The sequence below is a fragment of the Phacochoerus africanus genome, chromosome 6 (genome assembly GCF_016906955.1).
Source record: "Phacochoerus africanus isolate WHEZ1 chromosome 6, ROS_Pafr_v1, whole genome shotgun sequence".
Taxonomy (NCBI): domain Eukaryota; kingdom Metazoa; phylum Chordata; class Mammalia; order Artiodactyla; family Suidae; genus Phacochoerus; species Phacochoerus africanus.
In genome coordinates this window covers 59646699-59668451 of record NC_062549.1, presented here as the reverse complement: position 1 = coordinate 59668451, position 21753 = coordinate 59646699, and the positions used below count along the sequence as shown (strand labels likewise).

Below are 21753 nucleotides of genomic sequence, written 5' to 3'. Positions count from 1 at the left end.
CATTCCCTGCAATCAGCCCTTCCTTTACCCCCTCCCAAAGCTTATTAAAAGCTTTTATTCATTTTAAACTGTCTGAACATTCCCACTACTCTTCATTGCATGTGCATTTTGCATGTGATTTCTATCAGTAGCCTCCCATTGACCTATTTTTAATCATAACCATCTGACAGAATAGATTTGGATAAGTTGAAGAATATTGCAGGACGACCAGCAAGATTATTTTTTAATCAAATCAGTTTGTGTGCTTGTAATTTTTTAAGCGCCTTTCATTAATCTTAGCTATACTTGTGATTCCTCTGATGGCATATTAATTTTTCAAAAGCACAGGATTAGGTATCACTTGAATTTTTTTCATTCAATCACATCACCCCCCCCAAACCACATAACCCTAAAAATAAATGTTATTTTTCCTTGATTTTTTTTTTTTTTTACGACTAACACTCAGGAATTTGCCCTTTTCCAGGGCATCTATTCGAGGCATTTCAAACAAAATCCAGTGAAAAAGTTTACAGATGATTCAGCCTAAGAAGAGGAAATATCATTGAGAGGGGATTAGGTGCTGGGTAATTTTGATCTTCTAGAATAGACAAATCCCAGTAATGAAAGCTACTGTCTTTGAAAACAAACCTTCGTGTCATGACATTTACTTGTGCACAAACAAACGCTAGGCCAGCATCTGGTGTGGATACCTAAGGCTTTTTCTGTGTTTGATTTGGCAAATATATGACTTCATCCATGCTTTGTATGTATGAGATGGAAATCTATGGTCGCAATGAATATTACATTGGCTACTTTTGCTGCACGCTATACCTAGTTTTATTATGTTGGACTCATTGAAGCAGAAGAAGTGCTGAAACGGGTTCAAGCCTATTAGTTTCAGGTAGTCATCTATCTTCTCCTTGAATTCCAGTGACAGCCGCATCTAAAGAAGCTTGTTTTCCCTCTGAAGACATTGGGTTGTGCACAAAAATATCATTTTCCACGTGCCCATTTATGTAAACCTGAATTACCCCGTATTTGTAGTTCAGTCTTTGCCTATCTGAGTTTTCTGTTCCCTTCAAAAATCGTTTGAAGGGCCTCCCTGTCCCCCACCCTATATGGTTTAAGGCTGAATTTCCAGTGAGAAAAGGTGCATTTAAATTTGGGTCTAGAGTACAGTGGCTAACATATGAATTTAATTTGATTTAAACAAAGAGGATCTAATGTTGGTACTGAGCCTGAAGCAACGTAAAACAAAGATGCCATCACTGTGTATTAGTAAGCCGGTGCCTGAGGTTGCTGACAAGGAATTTGAAGCACCTTGTGATCAGCCAAGGTCAAGTGCAGTGCCATCTAAACCTCATTTGAAAAGAATTGGAAATAGCAAGGTAGTCAGTTTAGGTCTAGGAAGAACCTAATCAAGGCTTAGCTGCTTGACCACTCCAGGGAGAGCCAGATCATCCCCCATCTATTGGTGATTTTTCTCACAGTTGTACCAAAGAGATTGTGGACTCTATTCCCCTCCACCTCATTCTTCAGAAAGCTCTGTAAAATACACAGATAGAACAGTGGTGTCCATTGAGTGTTCACGTAATACCTAGGAATGTGACATTGTGCTTGGTTTTAAGCAACTAATACCTTGTAAAGGATGGGTTGTGGGAACCTCTTGAAAATGGCTCCGATCTCACCAGTGAGAAAGGAGCCTTGCTTGGAACATACCACAGATGCAGAGGCTCTATCTCTACCAGCGGAGTTTACTGCTCTACATAAATAATGGGCTCAATCACTCCCTAATGGCCTGATGAGTTATTGTCCTTTCTTGGGCATCTAATTGTACCATCTTGACAGGACTCAGGCACACAAGAGGATACAGACTGTTGGATAAAGGTAGCTTTTTAAAACACATTTTTATGCTTCCCCAACTACATCTGTAGGGATAAAAATGGGCTTTTCCGCATCAACTCAAAGCAATTACTGAAATGCAAATATTTAGCCTTGAAACCTCCCAGACATCAAGACAGGTCTTATTATGGACAACTAACATGAACTTTTAACAAAGTTTTCTGCTTTCTAAATTGAATTTGATTAGGTGAAAAAATTATGACATGGATTTTTTTTTTTCCCTTATAAGTAAGTACTTCTAATGATTGAATAACCACTTATGTACACATTGGATTTTTTTTTTCCCTGATGTCAGTTATAAATGTCAAAAAATACTGGCAAATTTATAAACTAATCACTATCTTAACATGTTCTATGGGAAAACAGGGTGACCCCTCACTTTCACACAGAATTTTTTAGACAGGAAGGAATTAACACATTTTAGGAAGACAGTGTTTGTATAAGCTGTTGTACTGTGTTGCTGACATTAATCTCTAGGACTAGAGCTTTCAAAATGAGACTTGGCAATATGCAAGTCATATTTGTTGAATATCATTCATAATAGAAAAGCCTCCTAATGCCTCATTTATATTGTCATTTAAATCTAGTGCCACTTTAGATTAATTATAATCCAAATTATAGCTCTGTGCACTACAAGAATTAATATAGAGTTTATCCAGATTAATACATTTGCATTGAAAATGTAATATGTCTCTGCCGTGGCTAAGGGGACCACTTTTTAATAAGGAAGTAAACATGAGGAAAAATGGAAATTAACCTTTATTATTGCAATTAAAATTATCCCTTCATTCTAGTCTCATTAAAAAGAATACTGTACCAGTAGTTATAATTTAGACTTATTTGGAGTTGCATTATCCAAGTTGCATAGTATTCAAACTTTATCAAATACATTGATTCATAAATAATAACAGCATTTTTGTTTTATTGTTTTTTTCAAGATTTGCTTTTAGTACATATGTGCTATGGGATTTTCCTCACCTGTTATGAGTATAAACCATTTTATTTACAACATTCTGTATTTTAGGGATTGAAAATTTATTAAGTAGGCGGCATCTGAATTGAAGTAAATTATGTCATTTTTATATTAGTAATCTCATGCATGTTAAATAATCTCATAACTGGCAGATAATCATTGGCTCATCTATTTGGCCATGCTAATTTGTAATTAGGCTTCACTTTTTAGTTAAAAATGCATTAAAAGAGCTTTTTTTTTGAGGATATCATGGTGGCCTTCATAACACAAAGTGAGTTATGATCTCATTTCAAAATTTGTCTAGGGTAACAGGGTTTATTTCAAGTAACGTTGTGGGCATAAATTATGAGTAATCACAAAATTTAAAACCTTCCTAAAATTCATTGGTTTTTATTTCATACAAGATGTTTCTAGGATAAAACAATTCAAAAAAGACCCCAGAGTTGATTTCTTTTTTTTTTTTTTTTGTCTTTTTGCTATTTCTTGGGCCACTCCCGCGGCATATGGAGATTCCCAGGCTAGGGGTCTAATCGGAGACGTAGCCACCAGCCTACACCAGAGCCACAGCAACGGGTGATCCGAGCCATCCGAGCCGCGTCTGCAACCTGCACCACAGCTCACGGCAACGCCGGATCGTCAACCCACTGAGCAAGGGCAGGGACCGAACCCGCAACCTCATGGTTCCTAGTCGGATTCGTTAACCACTGCGCCACGACGGGAACTCCAGAGTTGATTTCTTATAATTTACCAGGGAAGCCGTCATACCCGACATGGTGCCCCTTTGAATAGAAAAGGCATGCGTGCATAAAATGTAATGTCCCTCATTTTTGCAAATAATCCTAGTAACCTGTTTTATCTTCAAGTGTCTGTTTTTGTCACATGTTATTACATCCTAGCATTTTCTGCTGCTGCTTATCAGTGACATGCATTTCTGGGGTTCCTAGCTACAGTTAGGCAGTCTAGACTTTGTTTATAACTTCTTTTCAACTTAAAATAAAATGGTTTTTAGGAAGCGCCTAGCTTACCTTAAGATCATGATTTAATTAACTAGGTTAATTAGCCAAAAAAATTGAAGCAGACACATATATTGGGTGGAATACTATCACCAACAGATATCACAATGGCTATGAAATAGTAACCCTAAAACTTAACTTTTACTTGATGCATAGTGAATGTCCCTTAATTTAAAAGCAATTATATTACTGATGAATATTAATAAGCATAAAAATAACATGGATTAATTTTACCAAATATGTAATCCATTGTAAAATCTTAGTAAAATGTTCCAAACCTTGAAATTACTGTTGTTTTGATCCTTTATAGTACTAATATTAGAAGATAGATGCTTGTAAAAACAAGGCCATAGCTATATATTTAATAGATTTAGAAGTTTTTGGAAGGTTTATTCTGTTTCTGAAGTTCCATAAGGCCTGCAAGCAGCAAGAGTTGTGGAAATTCTCTTTTCCCTTGCGTGTGACAATCTATGATAGCATAGGGGATCAGACCAACTTATTTGGTTGTGTCTGCTTCTACCAGGCACACAAAAGGATGATAAGGGACTATGACCTAGTACTTTTCTCCTAAGGGAGCATATTCTTACTTTTATTAGGGAACTTTTAGAGAAAAAACTTCCAGTCTTACAGGAAAAGACCAACTGATAGACATTTGCTGGTTTAAAAGACAATCATTTTATACAACTTGATCCGACACCTTCAGCAATACATTTTATTTGCAAGTATTATCTATCATATTTTTCTTACATGTATATTTTCAATGCTTTTAAAATGATAGCAAAAAGTATATTCTCCTTTGAGAGTTTTGCTTTTAGAAGAAAAAACATTTCTTCTGGCTATCAGAATTAATTACAAAATAAACATTCCTATTTTTGACATATCTTTGGATATCAAATACCTGGATATTGTTTAATCCATATAATGAAAAATTTTAGTCTATCTCAGATTTAAATTCATTCAAATACAACTATGATAAATTATTTTTTCAAAAAATTGAGAAAGAATCTAATTTCTCTAAGGTACCTATATATAGGACAAATGTACCAATTCGAATAAAATCTAGTGTTTGTAAATCTAGAAATCACTATCAGTGCAATTTGTTTGTGAACATAGCACTACTTCTGTACCTACTACAAACTCCAAGGGAATAAAATCATTGTCATTATGTCATTTAAATTCTATTTAAATAAAATAAAGACTCTGGTCTCCTCAGAGTCAGACTTACTTTTAAATGTTTTTCAAAATTCAAAATTCCTAAAATTATTTATATGCTACAAAACATGCATCTCCATCCAGGATATAAAGAGAAATGTATTTGGGGGTTCATTTTTACTTTGTTTCCATAACATTTTTGACCTTATTTTTAAATTAAAACTGGGTTATTTTGCAATAAGGTATAATTTGTTCATTTATATGAACCGTATGTGGATTGAAAAAAAAATCAAGATAAATCTTCATGCACAGCATACAATCAGATTACGCCTAGACTCTATATTTACGCGGGGTCTGATAGCAATCAATGGTTTAGCTTCATTGCATTTCAAGATGTATTTGCACCCAGTTGTCCAGTGATAGTGTCCTCACCCTGGAAATAATTTAGTTGCAAATTGACTGGAAGATGGTGAAAATTGAAAGTTAAAATTAGAAATACTCATAATAAACAGCAGAAAAAAGGTCAGATGATGCCGCACTATGATGAGATTGGAATGGCTGGTAAATGAGGTTTTGTGTTTGTCGTGAGATGTATGTGACGTGCCTACCCAATGTCGCTGTAATATCCAGCCTCACAGAGGAGATTATTGGGAAAATTGATGCTGGAAAGAATTTTATGTTAGATTGGGAAATTAGAATTGCACTCTTTTCTTTGATGTGTGTGAGGCTTCTATACATTACGTTGCTCATCAAGGCAAAATTTTAAACCGTCTTTAACACCAAATATTTAGATTAACCTCATAAAACAATTGTCTTCTTGAGATTTGGACTACTCTGTGATGTGCACAGCCAATGGCTGAGACATCTAAAGCAAAGAATAAATCGCAAAAAGCAGCGGTGAATATGTAACGTATAATTTTTAAACCTTGCATTCACCACATAAAGACGTTATTTTCATTCGCGAATGATAGTCAGCTCTTCTCAGAATTTTGAAATGTTTTCAGTGTCCCAGAATTTTAGAAAAAGAGATAATTCAATCAGGGAAATAATTATTTTCTAAGTTAGCATTTGTGCATGGGAGTGTATTTGTTTTAATGTGATAAAGGCAAACCAAGACACCAGAGAGCACATGGTATTGATGAATCTTTCAAGGTCACCTAGGGTTATCAAAACATGAGACAGAAGCACATTTTAAAATATATTTATAAACTCTATTTGGTTCATGGACAAAAAGACGTGCTTTTTGCCTTTTGACATTAGCATCATGTACAAGTGTCTGTCTGGTTCTTTGGGTGATTCAGTGGAGTTAAAGCTATTTGAAAAACATCATTTTTTTCCAGATCTCGACATTGTTAGTCTTTTAAAATCGAGGTGTTCTCTTCTTTTGGGGGAATCAGGAATAATCACACCAGAAAAGGAGCTAAAAGTCAGTGTGGCAGGGGGAACCCAGCCACTCCTGCTGGCAAAAGAAGAGGATGTGGCAACAAAAAGATCAAAACCTACAGAGGACAATAAATTCTGTCACGAACAGGTAAATGTGCTTTTTTTCCCTTTGCTGTATAAACATGTTTTTTTTTTTAAATTATTGTCCTTGATAACCCAAGAGCCTCCAAGCTATTCCATGCTATTGAAATATATGTAGATACTCTAATTGGCAAGGAAGTGAACCCTTGGTATGACTTCTAATGCTCTGAAGCCATCAAAATCCATGAACTAATCGTGGTCATGTTTATTCCATATTTTCCAGTTCTATCAGTGTCCTTATTGTAACTACAATAGTAGGGACCAAAGTCGTATCCAGATGCATGTCCTGTCACAGCACTCGGTACAGCCTGTCATCTGCTGTCCCCTTTGCCAGGACGTCCTCAGCAACAAAATGCACCTCCAGCTGCATCTGACGCATTTGCACAGTGTGTCTCCGGATTGTGTGGAGAAGCTGCTTATGACAGTAAGGACATTGAATGTTGATGCATGTGTGACATAATCCCTGTAAAAGTAGCAACACAAAATCTGTAATTATCGATTGATAGAAATTGATTTCTTACATCAAGCTCTGACTTTGTTGTAGAAATCACAACCACAGTCCCATTTGTTGTTGTCTTTGGTGCTTAGGGGAAAAAAATAACCAAATATGATACAAGGCATATCTTACTCAATAACACAGATTTTTGCCACTTTAATCTTATACCTATAATGTTAAACAAATGATTCATGTGGGCACCTTGAGTTTCATCTTGGCTGTCATCTCTTGGCTACAAAAGCCTTCAAACCACATTTTTAACAAAAGAAAATAAAAGAATACAACATCACAACAGCAATGATCTGAACTTTGAAGGGAGAGCCTTGGCCTATGAGAGCCACAAAATGGCCCTGCTTTGGTTGGAAAAAATGTACCTGGGTTATGCTGCTGCCAAAGGGCAGATGTGATGGAGTATGTGGTTTCTGGGGTACATTTGCCATGAACCCCTTTGGTTTTCACAGGTGCCTGTCCCTGATGTGATGATGCCCAACAGTCTGCTACTGCCAGCAGCCGCCTCTGAGAAATCAGAACGGGACACACCTGCAGCCATCACAGCTGAGGGGCCTGGGAAATATTCAGGTATGCCAGCTCTGACTGAGATCCACTCGTAGTGGCTTGCATTCACAGTGGTGCTCCAATAGTATTATTACTAAGATTATACATATTAAAAAAATAAGTTTATATATATAAATTTATTTTTTTATTTTGCTTTTTAGGGCCATGCCCGCAGCATATGGAAGTTCCCAGGCTAGGGGTCCAATCGGAGCTGTAACTGCCAGCCTACACCACAGCTACAGCAATGCAGGATCTGAGCTGCATCTGTGACCTACACCACAGCTCATGGCAACACATGATCCCCGACCCAGTGGTGAGCGAGGCCAGGGATCGAATCCGCATCCTCATGGCTACTAGTCAGATTCATTTCCACTGCGCCAAAACGGGAACACCCTAAGATTATATTTTTTCAAAAAAGGCACAGAGGAAAAAATGTATGGTGTTTTCAAGAGCCATATTTCTCAAGGCATATTTACTATCTGGTTATCTGTAAACTGCCCTTGGGGGACCTAAATAGCAATGATCAGGAATATTTTGTCGGTTCGAATTCCTGAATCCTGAGGTTATGGTCCTTGGTATCACACTACTTGTAGCATACTATAATTACCTTTGACTTCTTTCCTTTATATATATAAAAAAGATTTATTTATTTGTTTTAATTTTCTCTAATCTGAAATTCCTTATGGTCAGGGATGATTTCTTACTCACCTTTATATCCCCTGTGCCCCATACATAAGTAATTGCTCAATAAATAGTTCTTCAAAGAATCGCTTAAGCAGAAACCTTTAGAGGCTCCCACTTGCAATATTCATTGGGATTTGAGCTGTAGGCTTTCTTCCTGTAAGCGGTTTATGCTTTCTTGACGCAGGTGAAAGTCCCATGGATGACAAAAGTATGGCGGGTCTTGACGACTCAAAGGCTATCATGGAAATAAAGAGTGAGGAGCAGAAACCGACAAAAGAACCCACAGAAGCGTCAGAGTGGAATAAAAACAGCAGTAAGGATGGGAAGATCTCTGACCCACTGCAAGATCAGTTAAGCGAACAGCAAAAAAGGCAACCACTCTCTGTTTCAGACCGCCACGTTTATAAGTATCGCTGTAACCACTGCAGCTTGGCTTTTAAGACTATGCAGAAGCTTCAGATACATTCCCAGTATCATGCGATTCGGGCCGCGACAATGTGTAATCTCTGCCAGCGTAGTTTCCGTACATTCCAGGCTTTAAAAAAACACTTGGAAGCTGGCCACCCCGAACTGAGTGAAGCTGAACTTCAACAGCTGTATGCCTCCTTGCCTGTGAATGGTGAACTGTGGGCAGAGAGTGAAACGATGGCCCAGGATGACCATGCCCTAGAGCAGGAAATGGAGAGAGAGTACGAGGTGGACCACGAAGGGAAGGCAAGTCCTGTAGGAAGTGACAGTAGCTCTATTCCAGATGACATGGGCTCTGAACCAAAGCGGACCTTACCTTTTAGAAAAGGGCCAAATTTTACAATGGAAAAATTCCTCGATCCATCTCGCCCATATAAATGTACAGTGTGTAAAGAGTCGTTCACCCAAAAGAACATTCTCTTGGTCCATTATAATTCAGTTTCTCACCTGCATAAGTTGAAAAAGGTTTTGCAGGAAGCCTCCAGTCCGGTTCCTCAAGAAACCAACAGCAGCACAGATAACAAACCCTACAAGTGCAGCATCTGCAATGTTGCGTACAGCCAAAGCTCGACCTTGGAAATCCATATGAGGTCCGTGCTCCACCAGACAAAGGCTAGGGCTGCAAAGCTGGAGCCCAGCAGCCACGTGGTCAGTGGGCACAGCACCGCCAACGTTAGCAGTCCTGGCCAAGGGATGTTAGATTCCATGAGTTTGGCAGGAGTAAGCAGCAAAGACACCCACTTAGATGCCAAAGAATTAAATAAAAAGCAAACTCCGGAGTTAATCTCTGCTCAACCTGCTCATCACCCACCACAGTCACCAGCGCAGATTCAGATGCAGCTGCAGCACGAGTTGCAACAGCAGGCTGCGTTCTTTCAGCCTCAGTTTCTCAACCCTGCCTTTTTGCCTCACTTTCCTATGACCCCAGAAGCGCTGCTGCAGTTTCAGCAGCCTCAGTTTCTCTTTCCGTTCTACATCCCCGGGACCGAGTTCAGCTTGGGGCCTGATTTGGGCTTGCCTGGCTCTGCAGCATTTGGGATGCCGGGCATGACCGGAATGGCCGGATCCTTGCTTGAAGACTTGAAGCAGCAGATTCAAACCCAACATCATGTTGGCCAAACCCAACTCCAAATACTCCAGCAACAAGCACAACAGTACCAGGCCACACAGCCTCAGCTGCAGTCCCAAAAGCCACAGCAGCAGCCCCAGCCCCAGCCGCAACAGCAGCAGGCCAGCAAATTACTGAAACAAGAGCAGACCACTTTGGCCAGTGCTGAGTGCCCGATCATTAAGGACATACCCTCTTTCAAGGAGGCAGAAGAGATGGTGGAAAAGCAAGACAAGCCAAAGCAAGAAGTTATAAGTGAAGGCGAAGGGCTCAAAGAAGGCAAAGACGGAAAGAAGCAAAAATCCTTGGAACCATCCATCCTGCCGCCCCGAATCGCTTCAGGGGCCAGAGGAAATGCAGCCAAAGCATTACTGGAAAACTTCGGTTTTGAGCTGGTTATTCAGTATAATGAGAACAGGCAGAAGGTACAGAAGAAGGGCAAAAGCGGTGAAGGTGAAAGCACTGAGAAGCTGGAATGCGGAACGTGTGGGAAATTGTTTTCCAATGTTCTTATTCTAAAGAGTCACCAGGAACATGTACATGGCCAGTTTTTCCCATACGGAGCACTGGAAAAATTTGCTCGTCAGTACAGGGAGGCCTATGACAAGCTTTATCCGATTTCACCCTCTTCTCCAGAAACGCCGCCTCCCCCGCCGCCGCCACCCCCGCTGCCTCCAGCTCCTCCGCAGCCTGCTTCCCTGGGGCCGGTGAAACTCCCAAGCACCGTGTCTACGCCAATACAAGCCCCACCGCCCACTCCCCCGCCCCCACCCCCGCCGCCCCCCCCTCCTCCTCCTCCCCCGCCCCCACCCCCCTCCGCTCCCCCTCAGGTCCAGCTGCCAGTGTCTTTGGACCTTCCCCTCTTTCCTTCCATCATGATGCAGCCGGTGCAGCATCCTGCGCTTCCTCCCCAGCTCGCCCTGCAGCTGCCCCAGATGGACACGCTCTCCGCGGATCTCACTCAGCTCTGCCAGCAGCAGCTCGGATTAGATCCCAATTTCCTAAGGCATTCTCAGTTCAAACGCCCCCGGACAAGAATTACCGACGACCAGCTGAAAATCCTGAGGGCTTATTTTGACATCAATAATTCTCCAAGTGAAGAACAGATCCAAGAAATGGCGGAAAAATCTGGCCTCTCTCAAAAAGTTATCAAGCACTGGTTCCGAAATACGCTTTTTAAGGAGCGGCAGAGAAATAAGGATTCGCCGTACAACTTCAGCAACCCTCCCATAACTGTTTTGGAGGATATCAGAATTGACCCACAGCCCTCTTCTTTAGAACATTACAAATCGGATGCCTCCTTCAGTAAAAGGTCTTCGAGAACCAGGTTTACTGACTACCAGCTTAGGGTTCTTCAAGACTTTTTTGACACAAACGCTTACCCAAAAGATGATGAAATAGAACAACTTTCCACCGTTCTCAATCTACCTACCCGGGTTATCGTTGTGTGGTTCCAGAATGCTCGGCAGAAGGCACGGAAGAGTTACGAGAACCAAGCAGAAGCTAAAGATAACGAGAAACGAGAACTCACTAATGAGCGCTATATCCGGACCAGCAACATGCAGTACCAGTGTAAAAAGTGCAATGTGGTTTTCCCCAGAATCTTTGACTTGATTACGCATCAGAAAAAGCAGTGTTATAAGGATGAAGATGACGATGCCCAAGATGAAAGCCAAACCGAAGATTCCATGGATGCCACGGATCAGGTGGTGTATAAGCATTGCACAGTGTCTGGCCAAACGGAAGCAGCCAAAAACGCTCCTGTCGCTGCCGCGAGTTCTGGCTCTGGGGCTAGCACCCCGCTGCTTCCATCACCCAAGCCAGAACCCGAGAAGACGTCTCCCAAACCTGAATATCCCACAGAAAAGCCAAAGCAGAGTGATCCCTCGCCCCCTTCTCAAGGCACCAAACCAGCCCTGCCATTAGCATCCACTTCTTCAGAACCACCACAGGCTGCAGCCACCCAGCCACAGCCGCAGCCACCAAAACAACCCCAACTGATTGGAAGACCCCCCTCGGCCTCTCAGACCCCGGTCCCTTCAAGTCCACTGCAGATTTCCATGACTTCTCTCCAGAACAGTCTACCTCCGCAGTTACTACAATACCAATGTGATCAGTGCACAGTTGCCTTCCCAACTCTGGAACTCTGGCAGGAGCACCAGCACATGCACTTCCTCGCTGCTCAAAACCAGTTCCTTCACTCTCCATTCTTGGAACGTCCCATGGACATGCCCTACATGATATTCGACCCCAACAACCCGCTGATGACCGGACAGCTGCTGAGTGGTTCTCTCACACAGATGCCCCCTCAGACCGCGTCCTCCCACACCCCGGCCTCTGCCACCGTTGCTGCTTCCCTTAAAAGGAAACTGGATGATAAGGAAGATACTAACTGCAGTGAAAAGGAAGGCGGGAATAGCGGTGAAGACCAGCACCGTGATAAACGCCTGAGAACCACAATCACCCCGGAACAACTGGAAATACTCTATGAAAAGTACTTACTGGATTCCAATCCTACCCGAAAAATGCTTGATCATATCGCCCGTGAAGTGGGGCTGAAGAAGAGAGTCGTGCAAGTCTGGTTCCAGAATACACGGGCTCGAGAGAGGAAAGGCCAGTTCCGGGCCGTGGGTCCGGCCCAGTCTCATAAACGGTGTCCCTTTTGCCGAGCCCTGTTTAAGGCGAAGTCAGCCTTAGAAAGCCACATTCGCTCCCGGCACTGGAATGAAGGAAAGCAGGCAGGTTACAGCCTGCCCCCAAGCCCTTTAATAGCAACAGAAGATGGGGGCGAAAGCCCGCAGAAGTACATTTATTTTGATTATCCATCTTTGCCATTAACGAAAATCGATCTATCCAGTGAGAATGAGTTGGCTTCTACTGTGTCAACGCCTGTGAGTAAAACAGCAGAGCTGTCACCGAAGAATCTGTTAAGCCCTTCTTCTTTTAAAGCGGAATGTTCTGAGGATGTAGAGAATTTAAACGCCCCTCCTGCTGAGGCAGGGTACGATCAAAATAAACCTGATTTTGATGAGACTTCATCAATTAATACCGCCATCAGTGACGCCACCACCGGAGACGAGGGAAACGCAGAAATGGAAAGCACCACGGGAAGTTCTGGAGATGTGAAGCCAGCTTTATCTCCAAAAGAACCCAAAACTCTTGACACTCTGGCCAAAACAGCAACCACACCCACCACAGAGGTCTGTGATGAAAAATTTCTCTTTTCTCTCACGAGTCCCTCAATACCTTTCAATGATAAAGATGGTGACCATGACCAAAGCTTTTATATCACAGATGACCCTGATGACAATGCTGACCGCAGTGAAACATCCAGCATAGCTGACCCGAGCTCACCAAATCCATTCGGATCCAGCAATCCTTTTAAATCCAAAAGTAATGATCGACCAGGTCACAAGCGTTTCAGAACCCAAATGAGCAATCTTCAACTCAAGGTTCTCAAGGCTTGCTTTAGTGACTACCGAACCCCAACCATGCAAGAATGTGAAATGCTAGGGAATGAGATCGGTCTGCCCAAACGCGTGGTCCAGGTGTGGTTCCAGAATGCAAGGGCAAAGGAAAAGAAATTTAAAATCAACATAGGGAAGCCTTTCATGATCAATCAAAGTGGAACGGAAGGCACCAAACCAGAGTGTACCCTCTGTGGGGTGAAGTACTCTGCCCGTTTGTCCATCAGAGATCATATTTTCTCCAAACAGCACATTTCAAAAGTGAGGGAGACCGTTGGGAGTCAGCTTGATCGGGAGAAAGATTACTTGGCTCCAACGACAGTTCGACAGCTGATGGCACAGCAAGAACTTGACCGGATAAAGAAGGCTTCAGATGTGCTGGGCTTAGCGGTACAGCAGCCAAGCATGATGGATAGTAGCTCCCTTCATGGCATCAGTCTGCCAGCAGCCTATCCAGGACTCCCCGGCCTTCCCCCTGTCCTCCTCCCTGGAATGAACGGTCCATCCTCCTTGCCTGGATTTCCACAAAATTCAAACAGTAAGTCATTTCAAAGAGAGTCAGTCTAATTCATTAAGTAATATTAGGCAGCCAGTGACATGTAACCAAGAACAGGGCGTGGTGGCTCTCTTTTCATTTCAGGAAGCGAAACCATTAAGTTATTTGAAATATGTATTTTAGTGGCTGTAGTTCATAACCAGGAAGTAAGCCAACCTGGACATAGGCAGAAAAACAAAGACTAGGTAGATCAGAGTCTCAGAAATATGTTATTTATATAATTATGTCTTTATGGCTTCGAAACATTCCTTTTACATACTCATGTCAAAACTGATTTCAGACAGCATTTCAGCACAGCAATGTGGCACAAAATTTGTATGCATGATAAGAAAGTGAAACCTTAAGTAATACATTCATTGGTATCTTAATTTATGTTGTTTCTAAGGGACACTTTGTTTTGGTTTTGTACTTTTTGGGGTTTTTTCCCCCCCTTAAATGCCAGGAAGTTCAAAACCCCAGGGTCTTCCAGCCACAGGAATTGCCCCACATTACACCTAGCAGGCAATAAAGCATATATATATATATATATATATATATATATATATATATATAAAGTTTAACTACTAAAATATGACTTTTATGATAATTTGCAATTTAACATTGCTACACAATTTGGTTTTTTTGTAGCATTCATTACTTTTTATTTAAATAAATTTACAACCTTAAAATATGTTACTATTACTCCATGCCTTTCTATGGCCTACCCTAGCCAAGATTTATAGTTAAGACAGAACAAAGTGGTAAAGCTGTTTGAGGCAATCCCAGATGATGAATCCAATTCTGTGTTTATTAAAAGAAATGCAATTTGTGCAGTTTAGACTTTGTGAATAAGTATAAGTACCCAATTATATGAAGTTTAAAAATACTGAATAAAGTATGCTAAGCAATCACATAGCCAAACATATAACAAAAGTTATACATTATCCAAAATAGAAAAAAAAATGTTTCTAGTTTTTTCTTAAAGTAAGTTTTGGTTTCCGAATTAACAGTAATTTTTTTTTTTATTTTTAAAAAGAAATTATGACATTGCAGAGAAACATCTAGAATGAACTAATTGCATATATCTAGAAAGTTTCCAAAACACGAAAGTTTTTTTCATTTTCACAAGTTGGACTTTTAAATACATTACAGACTTTTCAATGTCACCCTTCTCTTATGGCAGTTTTCACTACAATGTGACTTCAGAAAATGATTCTTATTTTAACTTATAGCTTGGGAGACAGGAAAACAATGAAATCAGATGACCTCTTGGCCACTCCTAGCTATCTGGTTCCCTCTCCACAATGGCTTACTGGCATTGGAGAGAAGCAGAATGGATCTCTATGTAGAAAGAATTTTACCAAAGACATTTCTGCAGCATCCTTTCCTTTGCCTATCACACCAGCTACCTTCCCTTGCCTGCTCATAGTACATTGGGCTTAATTATCTGGATATTCTTGGGGCCTTAAATGTGAGAGCTGCAATGAATTATTTTGTGCCTTTCAATTAAGTCAAATATAATTAAAGAATAAGGCAATGGCTGATTTTTTTTTTTGCATATGAATGTATTAGTCTTCTAGTCTCACCTTATATACCAGTATGATTATTAACTGACACCTAGAAAGAGGTCTTATGTGGAAAAATTCCTATGTTCAGTGACATAAATTAGAGCTTTTCCACATAATGTCTGATGTGGAAGAACTCCTGTGAACACATGTAAATTTTATAATTATGTAAAATAGAATAAAATTTGATATTTACAATGTCCCAGAACAGTTCAAGTATCTGTGCCTTTAATCTACAAGTCACTTTTTGTAATTACTCAATGAATTTATTACATTTATAGTTGTACAATGATCATCACAGTCCAATTTCATAGGATTTCCATCCCACAACCCCAGTGCATCCCCCCACCCCCCCGAACTGTCTCCTTTGGAAACCATAAGTTTTTTAAAGTCTGTGAGTCAGTATCTGTTCTGCAAAGAAGTTCATTCTGTCCTTTTTTCAGATTCCACAAGTCAGTGAAAGCATTTGATGTTGGCGTCTCATTGTGTGTGCAAGTCAGTTTTGATTGATAATGCTTATGTAGTCATCCCCTCCGTAGTGGTCAGAACATCTTCTTCTTCTTTTTTTTTTCCTTTCTCTGATGGATCAGGAGGCCTTTGCTTGGATGCCGGGGTCCTTCACTGTTACTCTGAAACTGGTACCCAGAGGGCCTGTGCAAGAGAAAGCCAGGAGAGAGCCAGGTTGTTGAAATATTTAAACAACCTAACTTTTCTCCTCATTCTATGGATCATAAATGTAATTTACCTCCTCCCCCTGAGATATGGGCCCTCTTTATACCTGTCGGAGTTGTGGCAAGACTTTAGAGGCAGGTGCTCCTCAGTAAGCAACAATACTTACTCCTAAGCATCAAGTGCTTGAGGGTACCACATATTTGCTGCTTTTTGAAATCATAGACCAGTCGCCGAGAGTGTTATAAAGAGAAAAGGTCCATGAACATACCTACTAGAACTTGCAGTTTTCTCTTGAATGAGTTCTTTGTTTGTGATGGGATTTAAACATTAGCGTAGCAGAATTAGCAGAATCCCATCTGAGAGCCTGAATTTCCACAGTTAACAGCTTACATCTTTTTGAAGTTAATTTATCTGCGGGTGGGTCATGATGAATATTTTAATCATTTCACAGAGTAGAGCTGCGGCTCTCCATCTTCCCATCAGCATCTTTCTACCACATTGTATTTCATCAAACAAGTATCTCTTTTCCTTTCCAGGAAGCATACCAGCTAGGTGGTAAAAGGAGAAAATTCCTTCCTAAGAATACTCCGTATTTCTCACATACCCTGGGCTCTTGTAACGGTTTGTTATCTGTATGAATAACCTTTGACAATATGTTCATCTTGGGCCCGTTTTAATGGGATTTAGTTTTGCGAAAGACTTCTTTTAAGGATACCCCCCATCCCTATGAAGGTAGATTTCAAGGTTTTGTTCCTAAGAAAATCACTAAAAATGATTCCATTAAGGGAACTATGCTATAAAGTAAGTAATAAGTCAGATTCCAAAGGCTCTACCCCAAAATTGACTTAATTGCTGGGTACATGTTCAGTTTTAGCATTTATCAACCTCTAAATTTCCTGATTTAAATATCCATTTTTATTGTCTTTTGGGTGGAATTGCTATTGTTTTAGCAGCTTTAATTCTCATAAAACTTCTTACCTTACTTCCAAGAAATCTTTGAATTATTCAGTCTTTCAAGATCACAAAGAAGACTGTTTGAAGAGTAATATACATCGTGTGAGTCTGCTTTCTAAGCAAAGACTCTGCTCAGTGTTCAGTATTGCTAACTCATTTTTTTAATAAAGTGAATTATTTTCTGCTAAAATTTTTTTCCACATTTGTCTTTTTCCATCATAATCATATGCAGAAAAGGGAAAGTGGCAATAGAAAATCGCAGGCCTGTACACCTGGAAAAAATTAGAAAACTACATTTTACCCTTTAGGATGTTAGCTTCTTTTGGCATTTTCCTCAAGATGAATAGGAAAATAACTTGATTTTCTATTTTTAATGTATTGACTTTATTGCTTAGGCAGTGTCTGATTTTTATATGTTTCACCAGTCTTTGGAAACACTGCCTAACCTGATTTCCTTAAAAGGAACTTTAGAATGTGCCTTTTGCATTTTTCTCATACTTCAGTGCCATTTACAAGCACATTTGGGGTAAATCTAGATAAGAGTAAGTTTTTAAATAATTTTTGCACAATTGTCTTTGGCCCACATATATAATTAGTTTTATTTTTCACCTCAAGAGAAATTTTTTCCCTCTGGGAGACGTAAATCAAAGAAACTTGAGAAAAAGACACTACATCTACATTCATGGTGAGACAGACATTTTCTTCTGAAAGCAATACTTTTGGGAATAGGCAGGTGTTTCAGGAAAACAAAACCAAAGAAAATGATGGTAGTATGAGGCTACCTGTAGAAAAACTTTCATTTCTCAGTGAAATATCAAAGAATTTGGGTAGGAATTAAGAGAATGGAAAGAATATATCTTTGTAGTTACCACCACTCATTTTGTATCCTGATTACTGTTCAGTTTTTCTCTTCTATTTCTGGTTTTCATAGATTAGTTCACTACTGAACTCCTGACTGCAGATTTCTACAAGTTTATGTCTTTCACTAGTGGCCCCAATGTACATTATTCATTATCCTAAAATTTGTACCTAACAGCTGATTATACAACTCCGTTTACTCCTCAAGATGTTGAATTCCTAAAAATCACTGATAGTCTTTGACTGCAGTAGTTTGGGATTTCTATTGAAGTCTTCAAGATATTTTCATTACTTCATTATAGGACCTCTAGATAGGACCTTCTAGACCCTCATCTGATGGAAAAGCCTAAGTCAACAACTATTGGTTTACCTGCTTTCTAACTAGTGCTTTTTTTTTTTTTTTTTTGTCTTTTTAGGGCTGCACCTGCAGTATATGGAGGTTCCCAGGCTGGGGGTGGAATTGGAGCTGTAGTTGCCGGTCTACCTCACAGCCACAGCAACGCAGGATCTGAGCCTTGTCTGTGACCTACACCATAGGTCATGGCAATGCCAGATCCTTAATCCACTGAGCAAGGCCAGGAGTGGAACCTGCGTCCTCATGGAGCAAGGCCAGGAGTAGAACCTGCGTCCTCATGGATGCTAGTCAGATTCGTCTCCTCTGAGCCACAGTGGGAACTCCCTAACTAGTTATTTTTAAAGTCTTGGTTTCTTCAAATTTTTCTCCCCTTGAAAATTCTTATGTCAGGGAGGTAGGAGAACCATCAGTTTCCTTAGATTTAGAAAGGGAAGCATTGAGGTGGAAGGGGGTGCAGTTATTGAATATGAATCCTAGACATACTAGACCAAGAACTAAGATTGTCCTTATGAGTGGGCAAAAGAAGCTGGCTAGCAACATGGTATTATTCTAACAATGCAAGGAAAGGATCTTCTGTCCTTAGTAAAGCTTCTTCCGCCTGAATTACTCATGCCTGAAATCTTATAATTAGGTCTTAATTTTTGAACTTAATACCTTATTCTCTTTTAAGTGGAAAATAGCATAGCATATAATGAAATCAGAATATCATAGCAGGGGAGTGCCTTCAGGGCTAAGTGGGTTAAGGATCCAATGTTGTCACTGCTGTGGCTCTAGTCACAGCTGTGGTTCTTTGGGTTTGCCCTGGCCTGAGAACTTCCCTCTGCCATGGGCGTGGCCAAAAAAAAATATCATAGTAGGAAGCAAATTATCTAGGATATATTGATCCTTTGCAAAAATAGGTGTATTCATATCTTTGGTATTTTTCTTGCAAATAAAATTGTATAGAGAGGTGAGTGGAAAGAAGATCAAGATACCAGGCATCATAGTATAGCAATAAAGACAAGGGAGTTGTGGATTGGGACCTTCAAGAGCAACTCCATTACTTCACAGTTTTCTCTAGGGGAATGTGTAATTCCCGTGGATCTAAGAAGTCCAGGTACTAAATTGGATTAAACATTTGGGAATTTATTCATTCATTTCTACCATACCCTTGCAAATATTAAGCCTTTTTTATTTAAACTTATCTCAATTGTGTCAACCATTCTTCTTGTGGATACTTGCTATCAATTTCCCTGGAAAGACAATGTTATTATTTTCAAGGATTGTTTTGAAAAAACAATGCACTTTCCATAATTGCATTGTCTGACTTTTGAAACTGATTCACTTAGACAGGAAGATGAATTTGAGCGGCAGCTATAAAACTTAGTCTTTCTTCCCTATCCCCCAATCTACCATTGCATCATAGATTTCTGTCAAGTCATTTCCCAGCTTTAGGACTCAATTTTCTCACTTGAAAAACAGAATTTTTAGCATCTGTCCCCATTGAGGATATTGAACGACTATTCTCTAACATGATGGAACTTCCTTAGTGATGACTACTGATACAACTACAGAAATTATTTCACTGCAGGTCAGAGAATAGCTGGGTGTGGTAAGGTTAAAAAGAAGAGCAGCCAGTAATAGGCTAGGCTAATTGATGGTAATGTGATAATGACTGGGGTCACGTTGAGAGTGATGTTAAGGACCTGAGAATATCTTGAGTATCTTGCTAAGCCTAAGACAAGGTTTCCCAGCGAGGTAAAAACCAGTTAAGAAAGTAAAGTTCGGAGTTCCCGTCGTGGCGCAGTGGTTAACGAATCCGACTAGGAACCAGGAGGTTGCGGGTTCGGTCCCTGCCCTTGCTCAGTGGATTGACGATCTGGCGTTGCCGTGAGCTGTGGTGTAGGTTGCAGACGCGGCTTGGATCCTGCGTTGCTGTGGCTCTGGCGTAGGCCGGTGGCTACAGCTCCGATTCAACCCCTAGCCTGGGAACCTCCACATGCCGAGGGAGCGGCCCAAGAAATAGCAACAACAACAACAACCACAGACAAAAAGACAAAAAAGACAAAAAAAAAAAGAAAGTAAAGTTCTTTCTCTAGCTAGAGAAATGGAAGCATGCTTTACATTTTTTTAACACCCGAAGGTTGCAGTTAGCAGAGAAGTAAGACATTAGCCAATAATTAAAGATGTTTTTCTCTACAGCTGTGCACTAATAACTTAAACTTCATTTACCTTATCCCTAGTTAATTCTCCCATCAGCCCACCAGGCCTCCATCACCATCCTTGTGCCCATCATTTTGTAGTGAGCCTTTCCTGGCTAAGGAATAAACCACCACCCAGTTAAGCTTCCAGACTATTCCTTTTGCAATCAACTGTATTTGCCTCTAAGAAACAGACTCAGGAAAGGCACAGATTTTTATAATTCCCTTTTCTCTCCTGAGCTGTTTTTTAGCTTCTCACCTAAAAATGGCTTTGTGGAAATCCTGTTGTGGCTCAGCAGTAATGAACTGACTAGTATCCATGAGGATGCAGGTTCAATCCCTGACCCCACTCAGTGGGTTAAGGATCTGGTTGCTGCGTTGTAGGTCGCAGACTCAGATCTGGCATTGCTGTGGCATAGGCCAACAGCTGCAGCTCTGATTCTGCAGCTCTGACCCTTAGCCTGGGAACTTCCATAATGCCACCAGTGTGGCTCTAAAAAAAAAAAAAAAAAAGGCTTTGCGATAGGTTATCACCAGCCACTATATGAGACTGAGAACTTAAAATCCAGCAAAGATCTCTTCCATATCAATACCAGTCATGTTTTACCCGACATGCGTCTTCCTACTGAGCATTTAGTTGCCCTTCTCTAATGAGATGAAATCAAGCATGCTCTGGGGGTGATAAAGTTGTGTTAATACATTCAGTTCCTATTCAGTACTTGGTTGGCCAGAGTGTCAGGGTGGAAATAAGTAGCTTAACCTGCACGCTTAGCAATGAAAGCAGGCCTAACCATGCTCCTCTTAGTGAAGAAGAGCCGTGACTTCACCCTTTGCTGTTTTTTGATGTCTTCCATGTACACTCCTATTGCTCTTCAATTGGCTTACCACCTTCTTTCTTCCATGCAGACAGATTTTTAGACTGAAACGTAGGCAGATTTCATTTTAGTCCAACAGCTAATTATTTTTCGTGAACACGGTCATTATCAGACTGCCCCCGTGAAGGACATGTGGCTCTGTCTTCCCAGAGGTACAGTGAAAACTGGTTAAAACGAAGAAGAGAGTAGGAATCTTGCAAAGAGTGTCCACAACCTGTACCCACTGCGGTTCACCAGGATGGTCTTTTTCTAAGCGATTGTCATAGGGTGTGATCCTTTGGTTTTCTGAGTAAAATGTTGCTCAGCTGCGTAGATTCCCTTCCTGAGCATTCTGGTGGGGGTTAAAACGAATGGAAGAAAGATTATAAACGCAGAGGAGCTGGTGCAGGTGACTTTTTCCGGTGTGCGTCGTATGTCTTTCCCGACATCGGGCGGTGA

The 21753-nt window shown here is 40.6% G+C and overlaps 2 protein-coding genes across 2 annotated transcripts in view; both read left to right on the top strand.

Annotated features, from left to right (window-relative positions):
* Positions 1 to 6820: 6820 nt before the first annotated feature.
* LOC125128673 (zinc finger homeobox protein 4-like) lies at positions 6821 to 10733 on the top strand. Its single transcript, XM_047782859.1, has 4 exons — positions 6821 to 6967; positions 7501 to 7618; positions 8463 to 10629; positions 10685 to 10733. The coding sequence occupies exons 1-4, from the start codon at positions 6821 to 6823 to the stop codon at positions 10731 to 10733; spliced, it is 2481 nt and encodes an 826-aa protein (XP_047638815.1).
* Positions 10734 to 21753, top strand: part of ZFHX4 (zinc finger homeobox 4) — a 14011-nt gene continuing 2991 nt past the window's right edge. Inside the window, exon 1 of the mRNA XM_047783717.1 lies at positions 10734 to 13859. Within this exon, the coding sequence (XP_047639673.1) occupies positions 10790 to 13859 (3070 nt within the window). The 5' untranslated portion in view covers positions 10734 to 10789. The remainder of the gene's footprint in view (positions 13860 to 21753) is intronic.